Source organism: Enhydra lutris, unplaced genomic scaffold, assembly GCF_002288905.1.
Source record: "Enhydra lutris kenyoni isolate GAN:26980312 unplaced genomic scaffold, ASM228890v2 scaffoldscaffold9, whole genome shotgun sequence".
Taxonomy (NCBI): Eukaryota; Metazoa; Chordata; class Mammalia; order Carnivora; family Mustelidae; genus Enhydra; species Enhydra lutris.
Genome location: NW_019154093.1, coordinates 83,258,673 through 83,279,622, shown reverse-complemented (window position 1 = coordinate 83,279,622; position 20,950 = coordinate 83,258,673). Strand labels below are relative to the sequence as shown.

General features: G+C 41.9%; 1 protein-coding gene across 1 annotated transcript in view; it reads right to left on the bottom strand.

Moving 5' to 3' along the window:
• LOC111142854 (NBPF member 26) overlaps positions 1-20,950 on the bottom strand; it is a 141,492-nt gene that overhangs the window by 110,056 nt on the left and 10,486 nt on the right. The window contains 1 exon segment of the mRNA XM_022496209.1: positions 2,261-2,337. Coding sequence (XP_022351917.1) covers positions 2,261-2,337 — 77 coding nt within the window.

Here is a 20,950-nt window from a genome sequence, read left to right as displayed (position 1 = left end):
AGCTCAGTGTTCTGGCTCAGCTTTGCTTCTCTGATGTCCTTAGGAATGAATGTCCAGGCACTGGCATGAAGGGGGTAAGGTGTCACCAGCTTATTTATAGCTAACAACAGCTGCCCTTGGATATTTGAGGATTAACAATTTGGAGGCAATATCAGGTGCTGAATGATCTTAATTCCGGTTTGGTTGTATTCCTGTTTTAAGCCATTTGTTGAGAACCATGGACCATCTTCTTGTTCTCAAAGCAGAGAACAATATTATGCCTTCATAGGTTCATGATAAATTGAAGTTGCTCTAACCAAGCCCAGTGGTACTTTAATGTTTGACCCACAAGTCTGTGTCTATGAAGACCAAAGGGGGCTTCCCCAAATTATGGGATTCTTTGGTTGATAATGGACACTACTCAGTACCATCTCAGAGGCTCTATTTTCTGGAGTTCCCACATAATTATACAGATTGGGGGTGGGAGTAGAGGGTCTTGGTTGTACAAGGGACACAACTCAAGAAAATAACTTGAGAACCTGCAAACAAGGCAGACTTCAAGTATCACCAACTTTAACTTTGACTTCATATTCCTTGATAAATGCAACAGACAACAGCTAACTACAATATCTTGAGAATGGAAGTTACACATTTTCAGAGTAACTCATCAGGGAATGCCTGATTTGATAGACTACAGCTGTTGTAAATTCACAAGGGCGTTGAACTTGATGCCAGAAATGTGGGCTCTGCCACTCATTTGAGAAGACTTTAATGTACCTTAGTTTTCTCATTTCTAAAAATAGGATAATGCCTCCCAATTAGAAGTTAAACTGACATAAAACATGTTTTAAAAGCATTATACAAATCTCAAAATTAATTTCTCAATCATAAGTTTTCCTAAAGTCTGTCAGCTCATTTAATGACTTAGAAATCTTTAGTAATACCAGCATCATGTGTACAATTGAGTCTGATTTTGAGTATTCTGATCTTGCTGGACTGTATCCTAAATATCAAGAAATACTACAGAGGGGCACCTCGGTAGCTCAGTTGTTAAGCATCTGCCTTCAGCTCAGGTCATGATCCCAGTGTCCTGGGATCGAGCCCTGCATCAGGCTCCCTGCTCAGCCAGGAGTCTGCCTCTCCCTCTCCTGCTCCCCCTACTTGTGTTCTCTCTCTGTCAAATCAATAAACAGAATCTTAAAAAAAAAAAAAAAACAATACTGTAGAGACAGAAGGAATGCCAGATGAGATTAAATGCATACAGATCCCAGAATAGAATCTAAAAATTATTTTAATAGCAATTTTAACAATACTTGTTATTGAAAACTCAGGGGTTTTTAATGACAAAATCAATAAATTATAAAAGTAGCCATTTTAACAATACAAAAGTATATAAAGAAAAAAATGAACAAGTCTTCTCCCCAACAAAAACTCTTAATCTCATTTCCCTGATACAAGTAATGTTAAGAGTTTGGTATATAAACCTCTAGGTTTTTTGTTAGTTTGTTTTTTTGTTAGTCTGTTTGTTTTTAAGCATAATCAAGCAAACACATGTAGACACAGAGGAGACTATCTTTACACAAAGGGGCTTATACCGTAAATATCACCCAGCACTCTTCCCCACCTTGCTTAGTCTACCAGGGACCTCCCACCAAGCAATAATATAGCGCTAACTCATTCTTTTAAATGATTGCAAAATATTCCACAGTATGGTTATATCAAAATGTATTCAACCATTGCCCTGGTGATAGACAGCTATTTCTAGTTTTTTGCCATATAAATGTTTTTGCAGTAAACATCCTTCTGCATTTATTCTTTCATAATCGTGCTTTTATTTTATTTTATTTTTCTTCGTGCTTCTATTTTTGAGGGATAGAATCATTTTAGAGATTATCTGGTCAAAGGTAATATGTATTTTTCCCTTTGGTAGGTAGTGCTACATACCAAAAATGTTGCCATAATTCACTCTCACCAGCAGTGTATGAGATTGTCCACTTTTCCCCAAATCTATGTCAGCCCTTGATGTTATCAGCTGGCTGTTGAATATGAAGTTTATAATCTTAAGCCAGGTAAATTCCCAGTCTACCTCAAGGTCTATCAGATCTAGTAACAGGGAGAACCAAAGGGAAAGAAAGCACATTGTCTGAGTTTCTAAATTGGCCACAACAATCACATGCCAGAGTTAAGATGAAGGAATTTGGTTCCAAATCTACTGTTTTCAGATTAATAAACCAGACTCTTGAAATAACCAAGAGTTCAACTGCTTCAAACTGCAACTCACCATGTTTTATCTAGATGCTGTTTCTTGTCCTGGAGTTCTCGTTTCAGGCTCTCTACTTCAACCTTCAGCTCGATGTTCTGAAAAGCACACAGGTGTTAATTGTCATTGACTGTCCCACACCCTCTGTCCTGGAACCAGGTTCCTACTTGAGTCTTGCCTTGGTCTACAGCTTCTCATCTTAACCCAGCCCTCTTCACGACCCATGACATAAACGAGATTCAGATGGATCAGTAACCCAGTCAAGGATGAATGGACTATGCAGCTTTAGGATTTCCCTGGAAGCTACTTATCTATTCTCCCAAGCCATTCATTTTTGCCCCTGGATGAAGAACACCACCAAAGTCTGTTTGTTCTCCGAAGCATCGGAGGATAGCATGTATATCAAAATAATTTTTTCTTACTCATGTAAATCTGATTCTGAAAGCCAAATTGCTATATATAGAATTATAACTTAAATATAACTGAGGACTTAATTATTTAAAGAAATCATGTTGTGAACGTTTTTGAAAACAATACACTGCCCTTACTGTTAAATTGGATTTTCAAAAATTGCAATTGCCTAAGGTGGTAAGGGAGTCTGATGGTAAATCTATGAAGGAGACCATTTTTGTTGAGGTGAAACAGCAACAAATTACAACTTGACAAACACAAAAGGGAAATAACATCCCAGGAGAAGTAAAGTATGAACAGAGATTTGGTGTAATGTTGTCCACGGAATGTCCAATACAGCTTGAATGGCCTGGTGAACGGTGAAGAGTGGGAAATCAGTGCAGGAAATGTTTACAACTAGTTTGTGAAAGCCATGCTAAGACAACTGAATAGTAGTCAGTAGACAACAAGAACTCATCAGGGAGCTTTAGGCAAAATATTGCCATGATCAGGTCTGTGTTGAGGGAGGAGTTTACAATAGATGTAAAAAAGGTGAATGAGTCAGGAAGCAACTGCTCAGAATAGAGACAGGGACTGTCTGGGGTCAAAGAGGTAGAGGGAGCAAGACTCAAAAGGCATTTCCAAGGGGAAATCCGTGGGGCTTGCTGGTGTGTGTGTGTGTGTGAGAGAGAGAGAGAGAGAGAGAGAGAGGAGCAAAGACAATGCTGAGATTTCTAGCATGTGGGTGGTAATGCATACTATTAACTAAAATAAGGAACAAAAAAAAAGGAGCAGGTTTGTCGGGGAACCTAACGAGGAGTCTAAAAATACTAGTCAGGGCTTTGCTTTAGTAAGGCTTAGAGCAGCGTATACAGAGAATATACTCACTAGAGAGTATACACACTAGTACACACACAGGAGAGTGTACACAAAGTTAGTCCCTTCCCTGAATACATAATATGAAGCAGGAAGCATTTCATCAGTGTATGTTATGGACTCCATCACATGCACCTCGGTTTTCCCACAGGTATAGTGCGGTTGCTTTTCTTTAAAAAATGAAGATAATGAAGTCTATTCCACAGGGGGCTTTGTGCAGATTCAATGGGATAAGGGACATAATACACCTAGAACTCTGCCTTGCACACGGCTGCTCAACAACCTTATGTTCACTGGCTAACAGGTGCCAGTCAAGAGATCTCTGCCCCACCAGGAAAAATATCTAAATCTGAAGGAAGAAAAAATGGAATGTTAACTACCCTGGAATTAATAGAGAAAAAAAGAAAAAAGGAAAAAAAATGGAGGATGCAAATTCTGTGGGCTCTCTCCGTTCCAAATCCTAGATAAGAAAATGAAGCCAATACTTGAATTAATTCAGCAAAAGATTCCAGGTCCCTCATTTTAAAGATAAGGAAACTGAAACTCGAAGACTTCCTCTAAGATAAAAATAATAATAGAATGTAGCATTCAACTTTTGCTCCAGCATTTCAGCCAGAGACCAGCCCAGAAAACACTGCCAATTTCTGCTTGATTTAGTAGAATGTGGTAAATTACAGAATTAGGGAATGTGCTACATTAGGCAGTTAAGTGTAAGTATAGTGGTCAAGAACACAGGCCCTGAAGGTGAGAAAAACCTCAACCTCCTCATCTATCCAAGGAGGACCATAACTCTTACTAGGGTGTTAAGTTTAAATGAAATAATGCACAAAACGAACATTACACAATCCATGGCATGCAGTAAGCATTCAGAAAATGTTAGCTATTATTAACCATAAAAACAAAAATTCACCCTCTCTGATGGGACAGCTGAACTTCTCAACCAATCCTGTGCTAAACTAACATTATGTCATGGAAAGGAAAGAAAGTTACTACGCCAAAGTTAGGCTATCCCAGACACCTGTACATGAATACACACCCCCATCTGAACAGCCTTCCCGTGAGCTTTATCCTCCTGTGATAAGTAGAAAAGACAAAGGAAAAACAGGGAAAGAAAAGAAAAAAGAGGAAAGATGAAAAATAGAGCTACTTCTCCAGGCTTTGGTATTGAGTCCACTGAATCAAACAGACAATAAATTCATAAAGTTCAGGTAGAACTGCTATAATAGTTTCATCTCGGGGCGCCTGGGTGGCTCAGTTGTTAAGTGTCTGCCTTTGACTTAGGTCATGATCCCAGAGTTCTGGGATCGAGCCCCACATCGGGCTCTCTGCTCAGTGGGAATCCTGCTTCTCCCTCTCCCACTCCCCCTGCTTGTGCTCCCTCTCTCACTATATCTCTCCCTCTGTGTGTCAAATAAATAAAGTCTTTAAAAAATAATAATAAAAGAGTTTCATCTCCACAAGATGAGAGCCTGAATCTTATATCAGTTATTCCAGGGGATCAAAGTACTTTCACGGGTATTAACAAAATCTACCACATGGAAATTCGAGTTCATAACCAACTGACAGCATTATGGTCTCACCCTTCTGTAACCTCTTTCTGCAGAAAAATCTCTGTGTGATTTATCCCATTTATTAATTCTCCATTAGCAAATATTCATATGTAAATTGTCCAATTCTAAGTACAGCTGGAGTGGATCCCAAATTAACCCCATCTGCTTGCTTGTCTTATCACCAAGTCTTGTCAGCTTTTGGTTACCATAGCTGAGGAAATTTTTGTACTCAAGAAAGGCGCAGCTGGGCTGGCGAGGGGAGAGAGCTTCTTTTTCTACATGTCCCCAGAGGGGTATTCACCCATCTAAGTGAAGAAAAATTTCACTGATGAAGCTAAAATTAAATGATTGGGAATACAACAAACCTTCATTATAACGTTAGTACCTAGAGCTTGAGAACTGGGCTAATGATGAGCTTGTAGATCAGCTGTGTTTAATCAGACTTTCTCTGTGTCACAACTTGTCTTGTTTCCAGAAAAACTGTGTGACCAGAGTCTTGACAGCAATCAGTTTTAAATACAGGATTCTCCTGAACTGATTTCCACCCTGGTGTTTACTGCAGGGTCCAACACAGAACTGGGTTAAAAGCAAACAGTGGTAACTAATTACCTAACTCCTCTCCAAGGCTTCCACTTAAAAAAAAAAAAAAAAAGATTTTATTTACTTATTTGAGAGAGAGAGACAGAGTGAGAGAGCATGAGAGGCGAGGTCAGAGGGAGAAGCAGACTCCCCATGGAACTGGGAGCCCGATTTAGGACTCGATCCCAGGATTCCAGGATAATGACCTGAGCTGAAGGCAGTCGCCCAACCAACTGAGCCACCCTGGCACCCCAAGACTTCCATTTTAACTCTATAAATCGATCCACTGCTCATAACTTCATATTCATGCAAGTGTGTGTGTATGTGTGTGTGTTTCAATTACTCTTCAAGCACCTTGAGAACAGGGACTATGTCTTATTTTATATCTCTCATAATTTGCTGCTGGGGTAAGAGCAGGCACTTAAAACAAAAGAAAAAAAAAGCTTGACCACATACAGTCATTGATAAAACCAGCAAGCAAAGTATGTGTTAGAGATTAAAGGTTGCTGGAACCAAAGTTCTTCCCATTGCCGTTCTTGACCTCAGGAAGTTCTCTGTGTCACAAGATGTGAATTGGGATCAGTGAGTGAAGGAAATGGATATCACATCTTTGCAAGACAGTAGGTTATATGCCAGAGAGGAGCACAGCCTTCCATAGAAGAATCCTTATTTGCGACAAAAATAAATATGGCCAGATCTCACTTTAAATCAATTCTGTAAACTAAAATGATTCGAGAAGAAATAGGTTAGCAGGAAAGAGTCTCCAGATCTTATGAGCAGACCCTCTGTAATGTGTAATTATTCAAAGTGAAAACTAACTCTAAGTGGGTGAGTTTTATTTTAAATTTTTTTCTTTTTAGAATTGTAACATTCAAGGAAAAGTGTAGTTCATAAATACTTTTGCATACAGAGTAAATTTCTTTTCCGGACCTCTCTGATACCACTGGGGAAAAGCCATAGCTCTATAAAACAGGATGAAGTATTGACTATTTTCATAAGGGGTTCTATGTGTCCTGACCAAGGGACAAATGACTGGTCCCTACAAATCCCTAGAAACACACTTGAGTAGCTTCCAAGTGAGGTATTTGTAGATGAAGTTACTTTCCATTCACCCAGTTTTAAAGCAAAAATAGAACTCGAGTGGGTCTAAATATCTGGTTCTGTCATTAACTAACTGTGCGATGCTGAACTAATCATCCCCCAAATTTTCTTTTTTTATACAATTAATTTAAATCAGAGCCTCCCCCTCTTGCCCATAAGAATTATAATACAACCCCCATTGCTCATTTCAGTTGATGTGAGACACTTAGCCAGAATGTGTTCAAATGCAAAACTAGTTCTTAGACCATAGGGTAGAGGACAGATTTTATTCTTTCTCCTGTCATCTACTAGCACAGTGAAGCCCCAAATTAGACACATACGTTGTCCCAACATGTGACAAGTGTCCTTCATTGTCCTGGAAAGGACAATACGGCAGTGTCTTCAACTTCAGTAACCAGAAGACTACAAGACAAGGGCACTCTTCTGCCAGAGACTGCCTTAGTGTCCAGTCCCCCAAAGAGATGGAAAAAACCAAGTGGAAAAGTTTCGACTTATACAGTACAAAATACAAGGATCCACATTCAAATAACAAAACTCCTCTATTCAGGTCACTCTTTCAAGCCCTACACTTGTCAGTCCTTAGCAGAGGCCTGAAAACTATACCATTTCCTTCCTAGCCCAGTTTACCTTGGTTAGACAAACACAGACTGAATCCACATGGAGGCCGAGGATGGGTTCTCAGGTGACTGGGTATTTGGACAGATGCAGCCGGGGTTCGTGTGTGTGTGTGTGTGTGTGTGAGAGAGAGAGAGAGAGAGAGACAGAGAGAGACAGAGACAGAGACAGAGACAGAAAGGGTGCTCACGGGGAAGAAGACAGGGTAGCTGACTTGTGAGATTTGTATTTTCACCTAATTCTAGTACTCTAATAGGTACTATAAAGAGCAAGGCAGTCCCAACCACAGTCCTCAGGGAATTTGCTGCCTATAGGGGCCATTAACCAGACAATTATAATAGAGTGTGGTAAGCAGAGGAGACCTAACAGCACTGGGCTGGCTCAGTCTGTGGAGCATGCATGCTTGATCTCAGGGTTGGGAGTTCGAGCCCCCATGACATCTTAAAAAACAAAACAGAAACTGAGGAGACCTAGCATCAGATAGCTGAATGGAAATGCATGCAGGTGGGAGGTATAAATGGCAGCACATAAACAAATCCTGTAACTTCTAGCTTTAACCTCCAAAGAAATAACTCCTAGACTCAACTCAGGTATGTCCCACCTTGGGTTGCCCTTCCTCTCAGCTTCCTCATTCTAATCTTTCAGGGAGAAGACCTGTAAATCAGAAACCACAGAGCTGCTGAGGGAACATAAAGGAAGGTGGTACTCAGGGCAGCGTGGGGTACAATGCAGTGTCTGTAGAGGCCTCTTGTAGGCTTAAGGGATGGAATGTAGAAAGGACCCATGGGGACTCCCTGGCTGGATACAGACAGGCCCCTCAGAGAACCCTCCCTCAACACAGCCATAGGCCCTCACTGACCAAAGGGCTGCCTACAACCAGGCACAGTTACCAAAAAAGGGAAGATTCCATTCATGGCCATCCTTCCTTACCTTCCCACTTTAAATCAGCCCCCACCCACTGCCTCCCTGCCGACAGTCTCTCTTCTGCTGTCCTGCCCACTGCTCCCTTGTGGTGTATTCAATAAACTACTATCTACTTTGTTCTGCCTCAAGTGAACTCTTTCACCGTCTGTGCCACCGGCTTCCGCCCAATCGTTGCCACACATTTGGAGGCCCCTGTCCGGTCTAGAGACACCCATTTAGACACTACTGGTTAGACTTTAGAACAAAACTATCCTGGGTTCAAATAGAAACTCTCTCATGTTCTATTGGGTTGAATCACATGAAAGTGCAAATATTCAGCCATTTTTTACAGTCTCACATAGTTCATCCTCTGCATTCTAGAGGTAAAACATGTAATCTAAGTTTTTGTTGCTAAGAGCACTTTCAGGGATATTGAGAAATTAAAGGAAAAGATGTAAGTGAAAATATTTAACATATGGTGGGTGTTCAATAAGCATTAGTTTCCCCAAAGGGAGTAAGATGCATGAATCATAGAAAAGAGAGAACACTCTTTCTGGCCAACCCTGAGTTTAGGAACCTAAGAAAAGACAGATGAAAATGAGATGTCTTAGGACACCTGGGTGGCTCAGTTGGTTAAGTGTTTAACTTTTGATCTCAGCTCAGGTCTTGATCTCAGGGTTGTGAGTTCAAACCCTGCACTGCGCTTCATACTGAGCATGGAGCCTACTTTAAAAAAAAAAAAAAGGTGTCTTTGGATTTTGATGGTGCAGGAGCCTGTGGGGGAGGGAAGAGGGGGAGTATATAAGAGACCATTGTACCTTCTACTCATTTTTGCTCTGCACCTAAAACTGCACTAAAAGACAAAGTCTATTTTAAAATATGGGGGAAAATAGAAGAGGTGTCTCGGGCTTGTTTTATTTAGACTCTGAGCTCAGAGATCCCGATATATACACTGCCTTGGTGTTCACACTGATCTGTAACTTAAACCCTTCTCAGCCACCCTTTAAAAATCTTGGTGGAGTCCCAGAAGCCTCTGTTGATGTGGCCCAACTGAGCTGGCAAGTGAGAAAACATACACAGAAATACCAATGATCTCAGTGATTCTCTCCCCCTCCCAGCACATTCCTTAGCAGGACAAATCTCTCTCACTTTGGCTGGAGCCTCTCTGTTCACAAATAGGCTCGGCTGGGCTTAATTTAGCGAAGTGCAGGCCTCCTTGTGAGAGCCAGGGCTGAGGCTAGAGCCCCTGCAATCCCCAGGACACCTTGTATAGAGACAGGAATGCAGCCCCACCGAAGGGGCTGAAAGGATTACCCAGAATGATCTGTTTCCCTCAACTATTCTCTTTGGCCAGCAAGTATAGAATTGGGATAAGTAGGGTTGCTTAGGTGGCTCAGTCATTAAGTATCTGCCTTCGGCTCAGGTCATGATCCCAGCGCTCTGGGGAGCCCCGCATCGGGATCCCTGCTCAGCGGAGAACCTGCTTCTCCCTCTTCCTCTGCCTGCTACTTGTGTCCCTCTCTCCCTATCTCTCTCCCTGTCAAATAAATAAATAAAATCTCACTAACCAAAAAAAGAGGGGGGGGAGAATTGGGGTAAGTAAAAATTTACTCTGGAGTTAAAATTATAAAATCTATATTAATTTTCCTATAGCTACACTGGCGCACAGGACACCAATGGCTTACTAAATATTTTAAAGTTACCTGTGGCATCTAATCTAACATGATCTGACATTCATGTCCAAATTCAGCTCTCAATTCTGGATTGACACTTGCTTCAATGCATTATCCAAAAAGGACAAAGCCACTCGTTAGTGTTCTGCAAAGTGCAGGACAGAGTCCATTTCTCACCCTGAAGCTTGCGTTACAAACTGGAATCAAAGTTCAAACACCTGAGTCACTTCTCCAAAGTTTCGCTGTGTCCTGAAGCCGGGCACTCTGGTCAGGCAACTCTTCTGAATTAATACCTCTGCTTGGGGCCAGGGACAGTGCTTGGACTCTAGACTCCAAGCTGTGTGGTCCAGGATAGCAACCACGAGCCACATGGAGCTACTGACCCCTTAAGATGTGACTAGTCCAAACTGTGATGTGCTATAAGGATTTCAAAGACGTAATACACAGTGGGTTGCAAAAACTAACCACAACTAAAGAATATATAAAGTCTCAATAATTTTTAAATATTGACTTCATGTTAATAATTTTTAAACATATTATTAACATTCATTTCATGTGTTTCTTTTTACTTTCTTTTGTAATGTGGCCACTAGAAAACTGTAAAGTACATCTGTGGCTCCTTTTACATTTCTGTTGGACAGAGCTGCTCTGTAAGATGTTATGGAAAAGGCACACTAGTTTCAAGTACATTGCACGAAGACATGCTCTGACCTGCATCACGGTTAGCTTGGCGGTGTAAGAACACCTTTCAGGGTTTTCATCGGCTTATGGCATTCATCAACCAACGTAATACAAGTGACTCTAGCTAATTATAAGTGTAGCAAAACTATCTAGGGAGTTGATAAGAGGTGATATCAGGTGACTGAACAAAAGTCAGATAGCGGGATGCTTGGGTGGCTCAGTCAGTCAAACGTCTTTGGCTCAGGTCATTATCCAGGGTCCTGGAATCCAGCCCTGAGTTGGGCTCTCTGCTCAGTGGGGAGCCTGATTCACCTACCCCCTCTTCCTCTGCTCCTTACTCCTGTGCCCCTCCCTCTCCCCCTATGCCCCCCACTTGTGCTCTCCCTCACTATCTCTCTCTCTCAAATAAATAAGTAAAACCTTAAAAAAAAAAAAAGGCAGATCACAGTACTACTCAAACTACGTTCAGACAGTGAACAGCACAGGAAGCACAGCCTCAAGAAAGAGGGCCCCCTCTGTCTTCTCACCCATTGTTAGCACAGTGCCCATACACAGAAGAATATTATATATTTAGCAAATGAAAAGATGTTCAAAATAGAAATACAACCCACTCAATTCTCACTGTCAAGAATTTCCTTGTCTTATACCTTCTTTTCTCAGTTCACTGGATTTCCACTTCCGCCAATCCTTGGAGAGACTGCTCAGTTCTAAGATGTTCACCTGGAACATCAGCCTCTGGATCTCTCAGGTAGAGGAAGCAGCAAAGGACGTCCCCTTTCCACCTTTTCTGTACAGATGAGATGGCCCTCACTGGCAACTTCCGGGCATTTGAAATTGATCAACAAACTTACTAAGTTTCCATGATGGGCTCAACCCTGTTGAAGATTACGTTGGAGCTACAGAGGAAGTTTGAGATCAATCCAACCCACAAGAGTGTTTCTAATCTAGAAGGAGATAAGAAATACAATCATGGAAAGATGATTGCCAACTGGGGGTTAAATAACGGGTGCCACGGGACTTCCGGGTGGCTCAGTTGGTTGGGCTGCTGCCTTCAGCTTGGGTCATGATCCCAGGGTGCTGGGATCGAGTCCTGCATCAGGCTTCTCGCTTGGCAGGGAGCCTGCTTCTCTCGTTGCCTCTGCCTGCCACTCTACCTGCTTGTGTGTACTCTCCCTCTCTCTCTCTCTCTCTCTCTGACAAATAAATGAATAAATAAAATCTTTAAATAAATAAATAAATAAATAAATAAATAACTGGTGCCAAATAATGCATCTGAACCGTAATTGCGGGAAGAGCAGAATGAAAGATGATTTCAGGCAGTAGTGATGAGAAAAGGCTCACCCGAGCAGACGCATTCTGAGTTGGACTCTGAAACCCATGTAGGGTTCAGATAGGCAGAGAAAAAGGATACAGGTGTTCCAGGTGTGAACAGGATATGTCGGCAGGAATGAGCACACATGAGGAGGAGTGACTCACTCCAAGAATATGTTTGCAAATACACAGTGTGAGACTAAAGCTTGCTTCCAACTTCATTAAGATTACTGAAATATCTGGAAGAAAACTGACAGTCTCCTACCGCCACATCAATCCACTCACCAGCATCTGTGCTCACACACTGTCTTTCTACTTGTGACCACAGATCAACTGTCCATGCTCCTGTCTAAAGCCAAACCTCCCACCTATGCACTAGGTCTCATTCTCTCTACTACCCCCCCCCAAAAAAAAAAATCCAGGGACACCTAAGTGGCTCAATTGGTTAAGTGGCTGCCTTCGGCCTGGTCATGATCCCAGGGTCGTGGGATCGAGTCCCACATCGGACTCCTTGCTCAGCGGGGAGCCTACTTCTTCATGCCTGCCACTCCCCTACTTGTGCTCTCTCTCTGACAAATAAATAAATAAAATCTTTAAAAAAAAAATAATGTCCAGAAAGTCTCCCCTCTCTCCTCTACTAATATTTCACTTTCTACTGGAAAATTCTGTTGCTATATAAATGTGCTATCATTCATCTATCTTTTAAAAAATAATCTTCTATGGACCCCTCACTGCTACTAGTTACTTTCCTGTTTCTTTGCTCTCTGCAACAAAAGTCCTCAACATACTGGGTCATACTCACTGATTCAACTCCTCCTCCTGGTTGCTGTTAAACTATTGCAATCAGGCTTTTGCCTCTACCAGTCCACCAAAATGACTCCAATCAAGATCACGAAGGGCATTTGTGTTGTTAAATCCAAAGGTCAGTTCTTAGTCATCATATTACTTGACTATGATTTGGCATTTCAAAAGGTTGATCCCCTCCCATTCCATAACACACTTCCTTCATTTGACCTCCACAACTCCAGACTCTCTTGGTTTTCCTCTTACTTCACTGGTTGTCCAATCCCTTTCTCCTTTGCTGGTTCTCCCTCCTTCCCCCCAACTGTTAATGTTAGAATGACCCAGGGCTTAGCCTTTGGTCCACTTCTCCTCCCCCTTGGTAGGTCAAACTCCCTTGGTGATCTCATCCAGTCTCATGGCTTTAAATACCAACTATATGCCGATACCTTCAATATTTATATCTCCAGCACAATGCTTTTCCAGAACTCCAGACTTACATACTCAACTGTTTACTTGATATTGCCACTGGCAATGTTCAACAAATATCTCAAACACAAAATGCCCCAAATTAACTCCCACTCTCCACTCTCAAACCTATTCTGTATATAGCCTTCCCTATCTCAAGTATGACAACTCCATCCTTCCATCTTTTTTTTTTAATTTTTTTTTAAGATTTTATTTATTTATTTGACAGAGAGAGATCACAAGTAGGCAGAGAGGCAGGCAGGGAGAGAGGGAGAAGCAAGCTCCCCGCTGAGCAGAGAGCCCGATGCGGGGCTTGATCCCAGGACCCTGAGATCATGACCTGAGCCGAAGGCAGAGGCTTAACCCACTGAGCCACCCAGGCGCCCCCCATCCTTCCATCTTCTTAAGCCAAAAGCCCTGGGGTCTTCCTTGATTCCTTTCCTTCTCTCATTGGCTCCTTTCACAGCCAATCCATCAGCAGTTTCATTGATGTTCCCCTCACTGCTTATCCCAGCGTCATTGACTGCTATTACCTTAGTCTGATCACCACCGGCTCCTATGTTAACTACTACAATGGCTTCCTAATCATTGTCCTGGCCTGTACTCTTGTCCTTCCTTCTACAGCCTATTCTCAATACCATAGCCACAACGATCTTTTCAAAAGTCAGATAGGACTATTATTCATCAGATCATTCCCCTGCTTAAAACCCTTTAATGGCTTCCCTTGTCACTTGGAGTAAAAACTGAAGTCTCTAAAATTATCTACAAGGGCGATTCTGATCTACACCAGCCCCTCTACCTCTGAGGCCTCACCTCCCAACATTCTCACCGTTTCTCACGTTGGTTTGGCCACCATGGTTTTCCTGCACTTTCTCTGCCTGGAATGTTCTTCCCCCAGTTATCTGTTTGGCTAACTTCCTCATTTCCTTCAAGTCATTGCTTTAAAAATAGTTTCTTATGGCATAGCTACTCTGGAAAACAGTTTGGCAGCATCCTCTAAGTTGAAATACATGATTATTATATGTCCTAACAATTCCACTACTGGGTATTTACCCAGGAGAGATAAAACAAAGACTTGGACATGAAAATTCACAGCAGCTTAATTCACAACAGCCAATCACTGGACACAACCCATATGCTCATCAACAGGTGTATGGAAAAACAAATCGCATTGTATTCCTATGATGGAATATTATTATATTATTCAGCAATAAAAAGGGATGAACTACTGACATGACAACATGGATAAACCTCAAAATCATGGTAAGTCAAAGAGGTTAAATACCAGAATCTATACCATATTACTCCATTTATGTGAAATTCTAGAATAGCATAACTAAGCTACAGACAGAAAGTAGATCAACGGTTTCCTGGAGCCAATTGTGTGAGAGAATTGGCACCAGTGGTACATGCAGCAACTTTTTTGGGTGACGGAAATGTTTCACCTCTCAATCATGTGCTGGTTGTGGCATGGTTATAAACATTTGTTCAAATTCACCAAACTGTACACTTTAATACAATCGATTTAAACAAAAAGATCAAAGGGAAACAGAAATGATAAAAAGCAAGTCGTGACGCAAACAACCAAGTGCAAAGGGTAAGCGCGGAGCTCAGCAGAGACCACCAGTCTGGGATGCCTTCAGTGTCAGGTCAGCCTCAAGGACTATAAATATTGTGAGGGTAAAACCCAGTAACGAGTCTTCCTCTGTTGGCCACTAACTTCCCTTTCCATCTTCTTTCTGCAAAATAAGTGGGAGGACTGGACAGACTCTCACATGGTTCCCCATGATCCTTGCCTCCCGGTGTTCACACCTTTGTGTAATCCCTCCCCCTTGAGTACTGGCAGGACACATAACTTACTTCTTTTTTTTTTAAAGATTTTATTTATTTATTTGACAGAGAGAGACACAACAAGAGAGGGAATACAAGCAGGGGGAGTGGGAGAGGGAGAAGCAGGCTTCCCGCTGAACAGGGAGCCTGATGGGGGCTCGATTCGAGGACCCTGGGATCATGACCTGAGCTGAAGGCAGACGCTTAACGAGACTGAGTCATCCAGATGCCCCTTGCATAACTTACTTCAAACCAACAGAACACGGCAAAGGTGACAGAATGTCCCTCCTACGTTTATGTTAAGTTTTGAGACTCCTTTTTGCTAGCAGACTCACTCTAGAGCCTGCTGACTTGATAAGATAAGTGGCCATATGGGGCAAGCTCACATGCCAAGGAACAGAGGGAACTGCGGGCAGCCTCTAGCTAACACCCAGCAAGAAGCCAGTACCCTCTATCCTACCACCACAAGGAAATGAATTCTGCCAACAACCCACATGACTTCAGAAGCTGATTCTTCCCTAGTCAAGCCTTCAGATGAGAACTTGGCCTGGCCAGTATTTTGGTTGTAGCCTAGTGAAACTCTCAGCATAGAACTCAGTGAAGTCCTGCCTTTACTGCTCACACATGAATGGTGAGATAATAAATACATATGTGTTTTTTGAAATTACTTTTGGGACACCTGGGTGGCTCAGTGGGTTAAAGCCTCTGCCTTCGGCTCAGGTCATGATCTCAGGGTCCTGGCATCAAGCCCCACATCAGGCTGTCTGCTCAGCAGGGAGCCTGCTTCCTCCTCTCTGGCTCTGCCTGCCTCTCTGCCTACTTGTGATCTGTCTGTCAAATAAATAAATAAAAATCTTTAAAAATAAATAAATAAATAAATAAAATCACTTTCTAAAAAATGGCCTCCCAACTACTTTTTTTTTTCAAAGATTTTATTTATTTATTTGAGAGAGAGAGAGCACAAGCAGGGTGGCAGGGGAGGGGCAGAGGGAGAAGGAGGCTCCCCACTGAGCAGGGAGCCCGATGCGCAGCTCAATCCCAGGATTCTGGGATCATGACCTGAGCTGAAGGCAGGCGCTTAACCCACTGAGCCACCCAGGCAACTCCTTGACCAGTTTTGTTTTGTTTTGTTTTTTGAAGATTTTATTTATTATTTGAAAGAGAGAGACACAGTGAGAGTGGGAACACAAGCAGGGGGAGTGGGAGAGGGAGAAGCAGGCTTCCCAGTGAGCAGGGAGCCCAATGCGGGGCTTGATCCCAGGACCCTGGGATCGAGACCTGAGCCAAAGGCAGACACTCAATAACTGAGCCACCCAGGTGTCCCCCTTGACCACTTTTTAGTACTGCAAATTTCCCTCTCCTCTTACACTTTTTGACTCCCTCACCCTGCTCTATCTTTTTCTCTTTTTCCCTAAGAAGGTTTATTACTTTCCAATATTGTACATATTTACTTATAATATTTACTATTCATTGTCTGTTTGATCATGCTGGAATACAAATTCCATGAGGGTAGGAATGCTAGTCTGTTCTGCTCATTGATATATAATTGAACCACCTCCAATAGCATCTGGAACATAGTATGTGTTCAATAAATAGTTTTAAATGAATGAAGCCTAATGCTTGGGTTTCAACAAGGATCTATCTATTCTAATTGTTAGCAGAAACAGAGCACTCCTAATCACCAACAGTCACAAATGGAGATATCTCAAATCTACTGTTAGGTCACCTCTGAGTCTGTTCTTCCCCAAATTAAAAAATCCAATTCCATTGACTTTTTCTCATAAAACTCCTTTTTCTGATTTTTAAGCCTCATTCTTCTGATTTCCTCTGTACTCCTGGTACTTCTCTGTACTTCCACACAACTCTGACAGGGCAGTGTACAGGCATAAGGACAGTCTGGTTTCTATTACATTTCACAAGGCAATCTGCACCTGTTTCACAAGTAAAAATAGAGGTCAATTCTGCCTCTCAGTGTAGATATACCAATGAGACAATGCCACCTCTTCCTGCCACAATCTTGGTGAAAGCCACTATGAAAGTAGATAGCATTTTATTAGAACTCCTTCTTTTCTCGTTGGTCAGTCCTTAACACAATGTAGAGTTCTTCACTAAAAGGTATCATTTGCATCTGAAAGAGTGACTAAATTTAAATTCTAAAGAATGTGCCAAGTCCTTGCTTATTAACTCAGGAATCAGGCCATGTAGCTTCTGGTCTACCAGGTACATGCCCTCAGGCTATTCATGGCACATCTGGTCCTGTGAAAAATGGGGACAAGACATCAACTTCCTGGAGCTGTAATACGGCTGAGATTAAAATATGTATAAAATGCGAAGAATGGTGCCCAGCATGTAGTGAACGCTAAATGGACATTAAGCTTAAATGGGAAGCATTTAGCATCTATTTTCCATGTGTCTGTGTGAGTTTGGGGAAAGGGAAGAGAGAATGTGGGACAAAGAAGGACAGAAAGGGCCTACACATGGGGAAAACACTGACACCAGAGACAGGACCAGACCTGGGTCTAGAAACTCTATCTAGAAATAGATAGAGGAGGAGTCATCAGTCTGTTTTTCTCAAGACCCCTTATTTTCCTCCCACTTATATCAAGACACCGTAGGCCCTGGGGACATACTCTGGCACCTTGAAGAAGCAGGGGAAACAGAAGAAAGAGGGGAGAGGGAAAGTAGGATGCTAGCCCTTGAGGGTAGAGAACACCTCAGGAGGAGTTCCAGTTCAATCACTAACTGCAGTGATTCACACCAGCCCCCCTATATGGGCCCTGCATGACCAACCTTTCTCCAGCTGAACTAACTGCTTGCTCTCACCCCAGTTACTACTATCCTGACTCTCCCTGGGTCCTCTGAGGCCCTAAAGGGTTTGGCAGCAAGGTGGGCTTCTCCACAGTCCCACAGCCTGGAAGGGATCAGCGAGAAAGAAGAAGACTTCGAATGGACACTGTTCCCCACCTTTAAGAGATCTGCTCCCCTGAGCTCTGAGGTCTGCTATCTTCATTTGATTTCTGTGTGAGAAGACCCTAGGCTCCAGCTCTGGACACAGACGTTCCCGACTTCGGAGTGGACTGACGGCAGCACCACTTGTCATCAACCAAGTTGCGCCGGTGGGCGGGACAAGACGGTTTGTATTGAGCATTTACTCAGCTTGACTAGGGAGGATCTGGACAGGGAGGCCTGTGGCCCTGTCTCTGAAAGGGACAGCCTCAGACAGAAGCTCTGAAATCTGTCAAGAAAAGTGCCCAGAAGGATATGCTTCCTTCTGGCCCTCAGCCAGGACCTAGACTCTCTGTTTGCAGCTCCAGGCCATGGCTCCCCTTCTGGCAGCCTCCTTCCACTTTCCCAGTGGGTTTGAGGAGGGCTTCCCCGCCAGGCCTCCATGTGGGCTTTCTAGAGCGCTATGTGCTCAGAGAGATGGTTTCCTACCCTTCATGGCAGCAGGGCTTTGCCTGAGGTCGGGAGATGAAAAGCTGGCATTACAAGGCAGCCAGTGCCTTTCATTTGCTCCCAACCTCTTCAAGCCAAGTTTCCAAATAACAGGGACAGTAACTGCCCAATGCAGCCCAAAGTCTGCTCTCAAGCTGTTTGGCAAAGGGCCACCTGACTATTACTAGCTTTCCACAGAACAGCATGTACCAAGTTGGAGCACTGTCTTTTGGTGTGTGGGTGGATTAGCTGCTATTTAACATGATAGGGCGGGCTCCTTTCCAGTTTGCACCAGCCCTCAGTATGCACCTTCTCCGTGTATAACAGAGCTGCATTTCTCTGTGAAGTTGAACTTGCTTACCTGAGACAGCAAAGGCCAAGAGCAGGAAGCAGAGCAAAAAAAAAAAAAAAAAAAAAAGAGAGAGAGAGAGAGAGAGAAGTTCATAATGGCTTTTGGAAATATAAATGACATAAATGAAACTCCTGGGAGAAGGGGTATGTAGACTGAGGAAATATGTATTTTCTTTTGGAAGCACACACAGAGTAGAGAATCACTTATCTGGGAATTGCTCTAGCTCCTGCTGTGTAATATTTTATTTTAGCTCAGTAGTGCAAAGGGGACGAAAGCATCTGACAAGTATATAAATCCCTTGAACTTCTGCTAAAGACCAAGGAAGTCACTGCAAATATGGGGACAGGCAGCAAGGCCTCTATATAGAAATAGATAGACCATTAGCTTGTTCTGTAACCTTAGGCAAGTGATTTTACTATTCTGGACCTCAGTTTCCTTATCTTGAAAATAAATTAGGGAAAGCTAAGTGAATGGTATATAGAAACTATATTATTTTTGCAACTTTTCTGTGAATCTACAATTATTCTAAAATAAAATCTTTCTTAAAAAGTAAAGGGGTTACCATATGATCCAATAATTCCATCAACGGTATTTACCCAAAGAAAATGAAAACACTAATTCAAAAAGATATATGCATTCCTATGTTTACTTATTGTAGCATTATTTACAATAGCTAAGATATGGAAGCAGCCCAAATATCCATCTATAGACGAATAGATAAAAAGATGCAGTACACGGGGCGCCTGGGTGGCTCAGTGGGTTAAAACCTCTGCCTTCGGCTCAGGTCATGACCCCAGGGTCCTGGGATTGAGCTCCGCATTGGGCTGTCTGCTCAGCAGGGAGCCTGCTTCCTCCTCTCTGGCTCTGCCTGCCTCTCTGCCTGCTTGTGATCTCTCTCTCTCTCTCTCTCTCTCTCTCTCTCTGTCAAATAAATAAATAAATAAATAATTTTAAGAAAAAAAAGATGCAGTACACACACACACACACACACACACACACACACACACACACACACTGAAATATTACTCAACCATAAAAAAGAATGAAATCTTGCCATTTGCAACAATATGGATGGATCTAAACGATATAATTCTACGTGAAATAAGTCAATCCGAGAAAGACAAATACCAAAGGACTTCACTCATATGTGGAACTTAAGAAATAAAACAAAGAAAGAAAAAAGAGATAAAAACAAGCTCTTAAATACAGAGGGAAAATGTAGTTGCCAGAGGAGAGGTAGGTGGAGGGATAGGTGAAAGAGATAAAGGGGATTAAGAGTACATTTATCATGAAAAGCACTGAGAAATGCATAGATCAATCATCATATTGTACTCCTAAAAGTACTATAACACCGTATGTTAGTTACACTTGAATAAAAAAAAATATTCTTGAAATCACATTGAATTTACAGATAAATATATCTGGGGAGATGTATCATAGTATCCAAAAACTTTTGATTAATCATACCACTTTTAGTTTCAAAGTATAGAACAATCTATTTTTGCTATTAAAAATTATTCTTATCAACAAAATGTTTTGTGATTCTTTATGCTGATAATCCTCTAATTTTTCTGTAATTTCTTACATGCAGTGTCTCATCCATAGTAGCAACTGAAAAACCGCTCTAAGAGGCTGCGGTGGAGGGAATTAAAAAAAAGAGAAACAAACAAGAAAAACTGCTCTCTAGCACATTACATGCTAATAAGCTTTCTCTATTATATGTAGATTATTTATTTATTTATTTTGTTTTTATTGAAAAAATGATTTACTTTTATAAAGTATGAATGGATTTTTTGGTTCTCTAACAAATAAAATATAACTTAAAAAAAAAAAGTAAAGGGGTTATATAAATTATCTCCAAGATCTCCTCTAGCTCCAACCTGTCATTCTGTGTTCTTGTTTATATCCATTCAGGTGAAAGTAAGTCTCTTTCCATCTATCCAAATATATTTGTGCCCACTCTTCCTACCACAGACAAGATGTTGATTAGCCCCAGCTCAAATCTATTTTTTTGCTTTTAACATATCCCACAGTCTAGGCAAAACCTGAATTCTCCAAAAGCACATTAAAAACACTCCATCCATATCCACTTTGTTCCTGTAAACAAGCGAATTCATCAAGTCGGGAAAAGCTGCTTCTGGCAGTCCATGCTTACCGAATCTCAGTT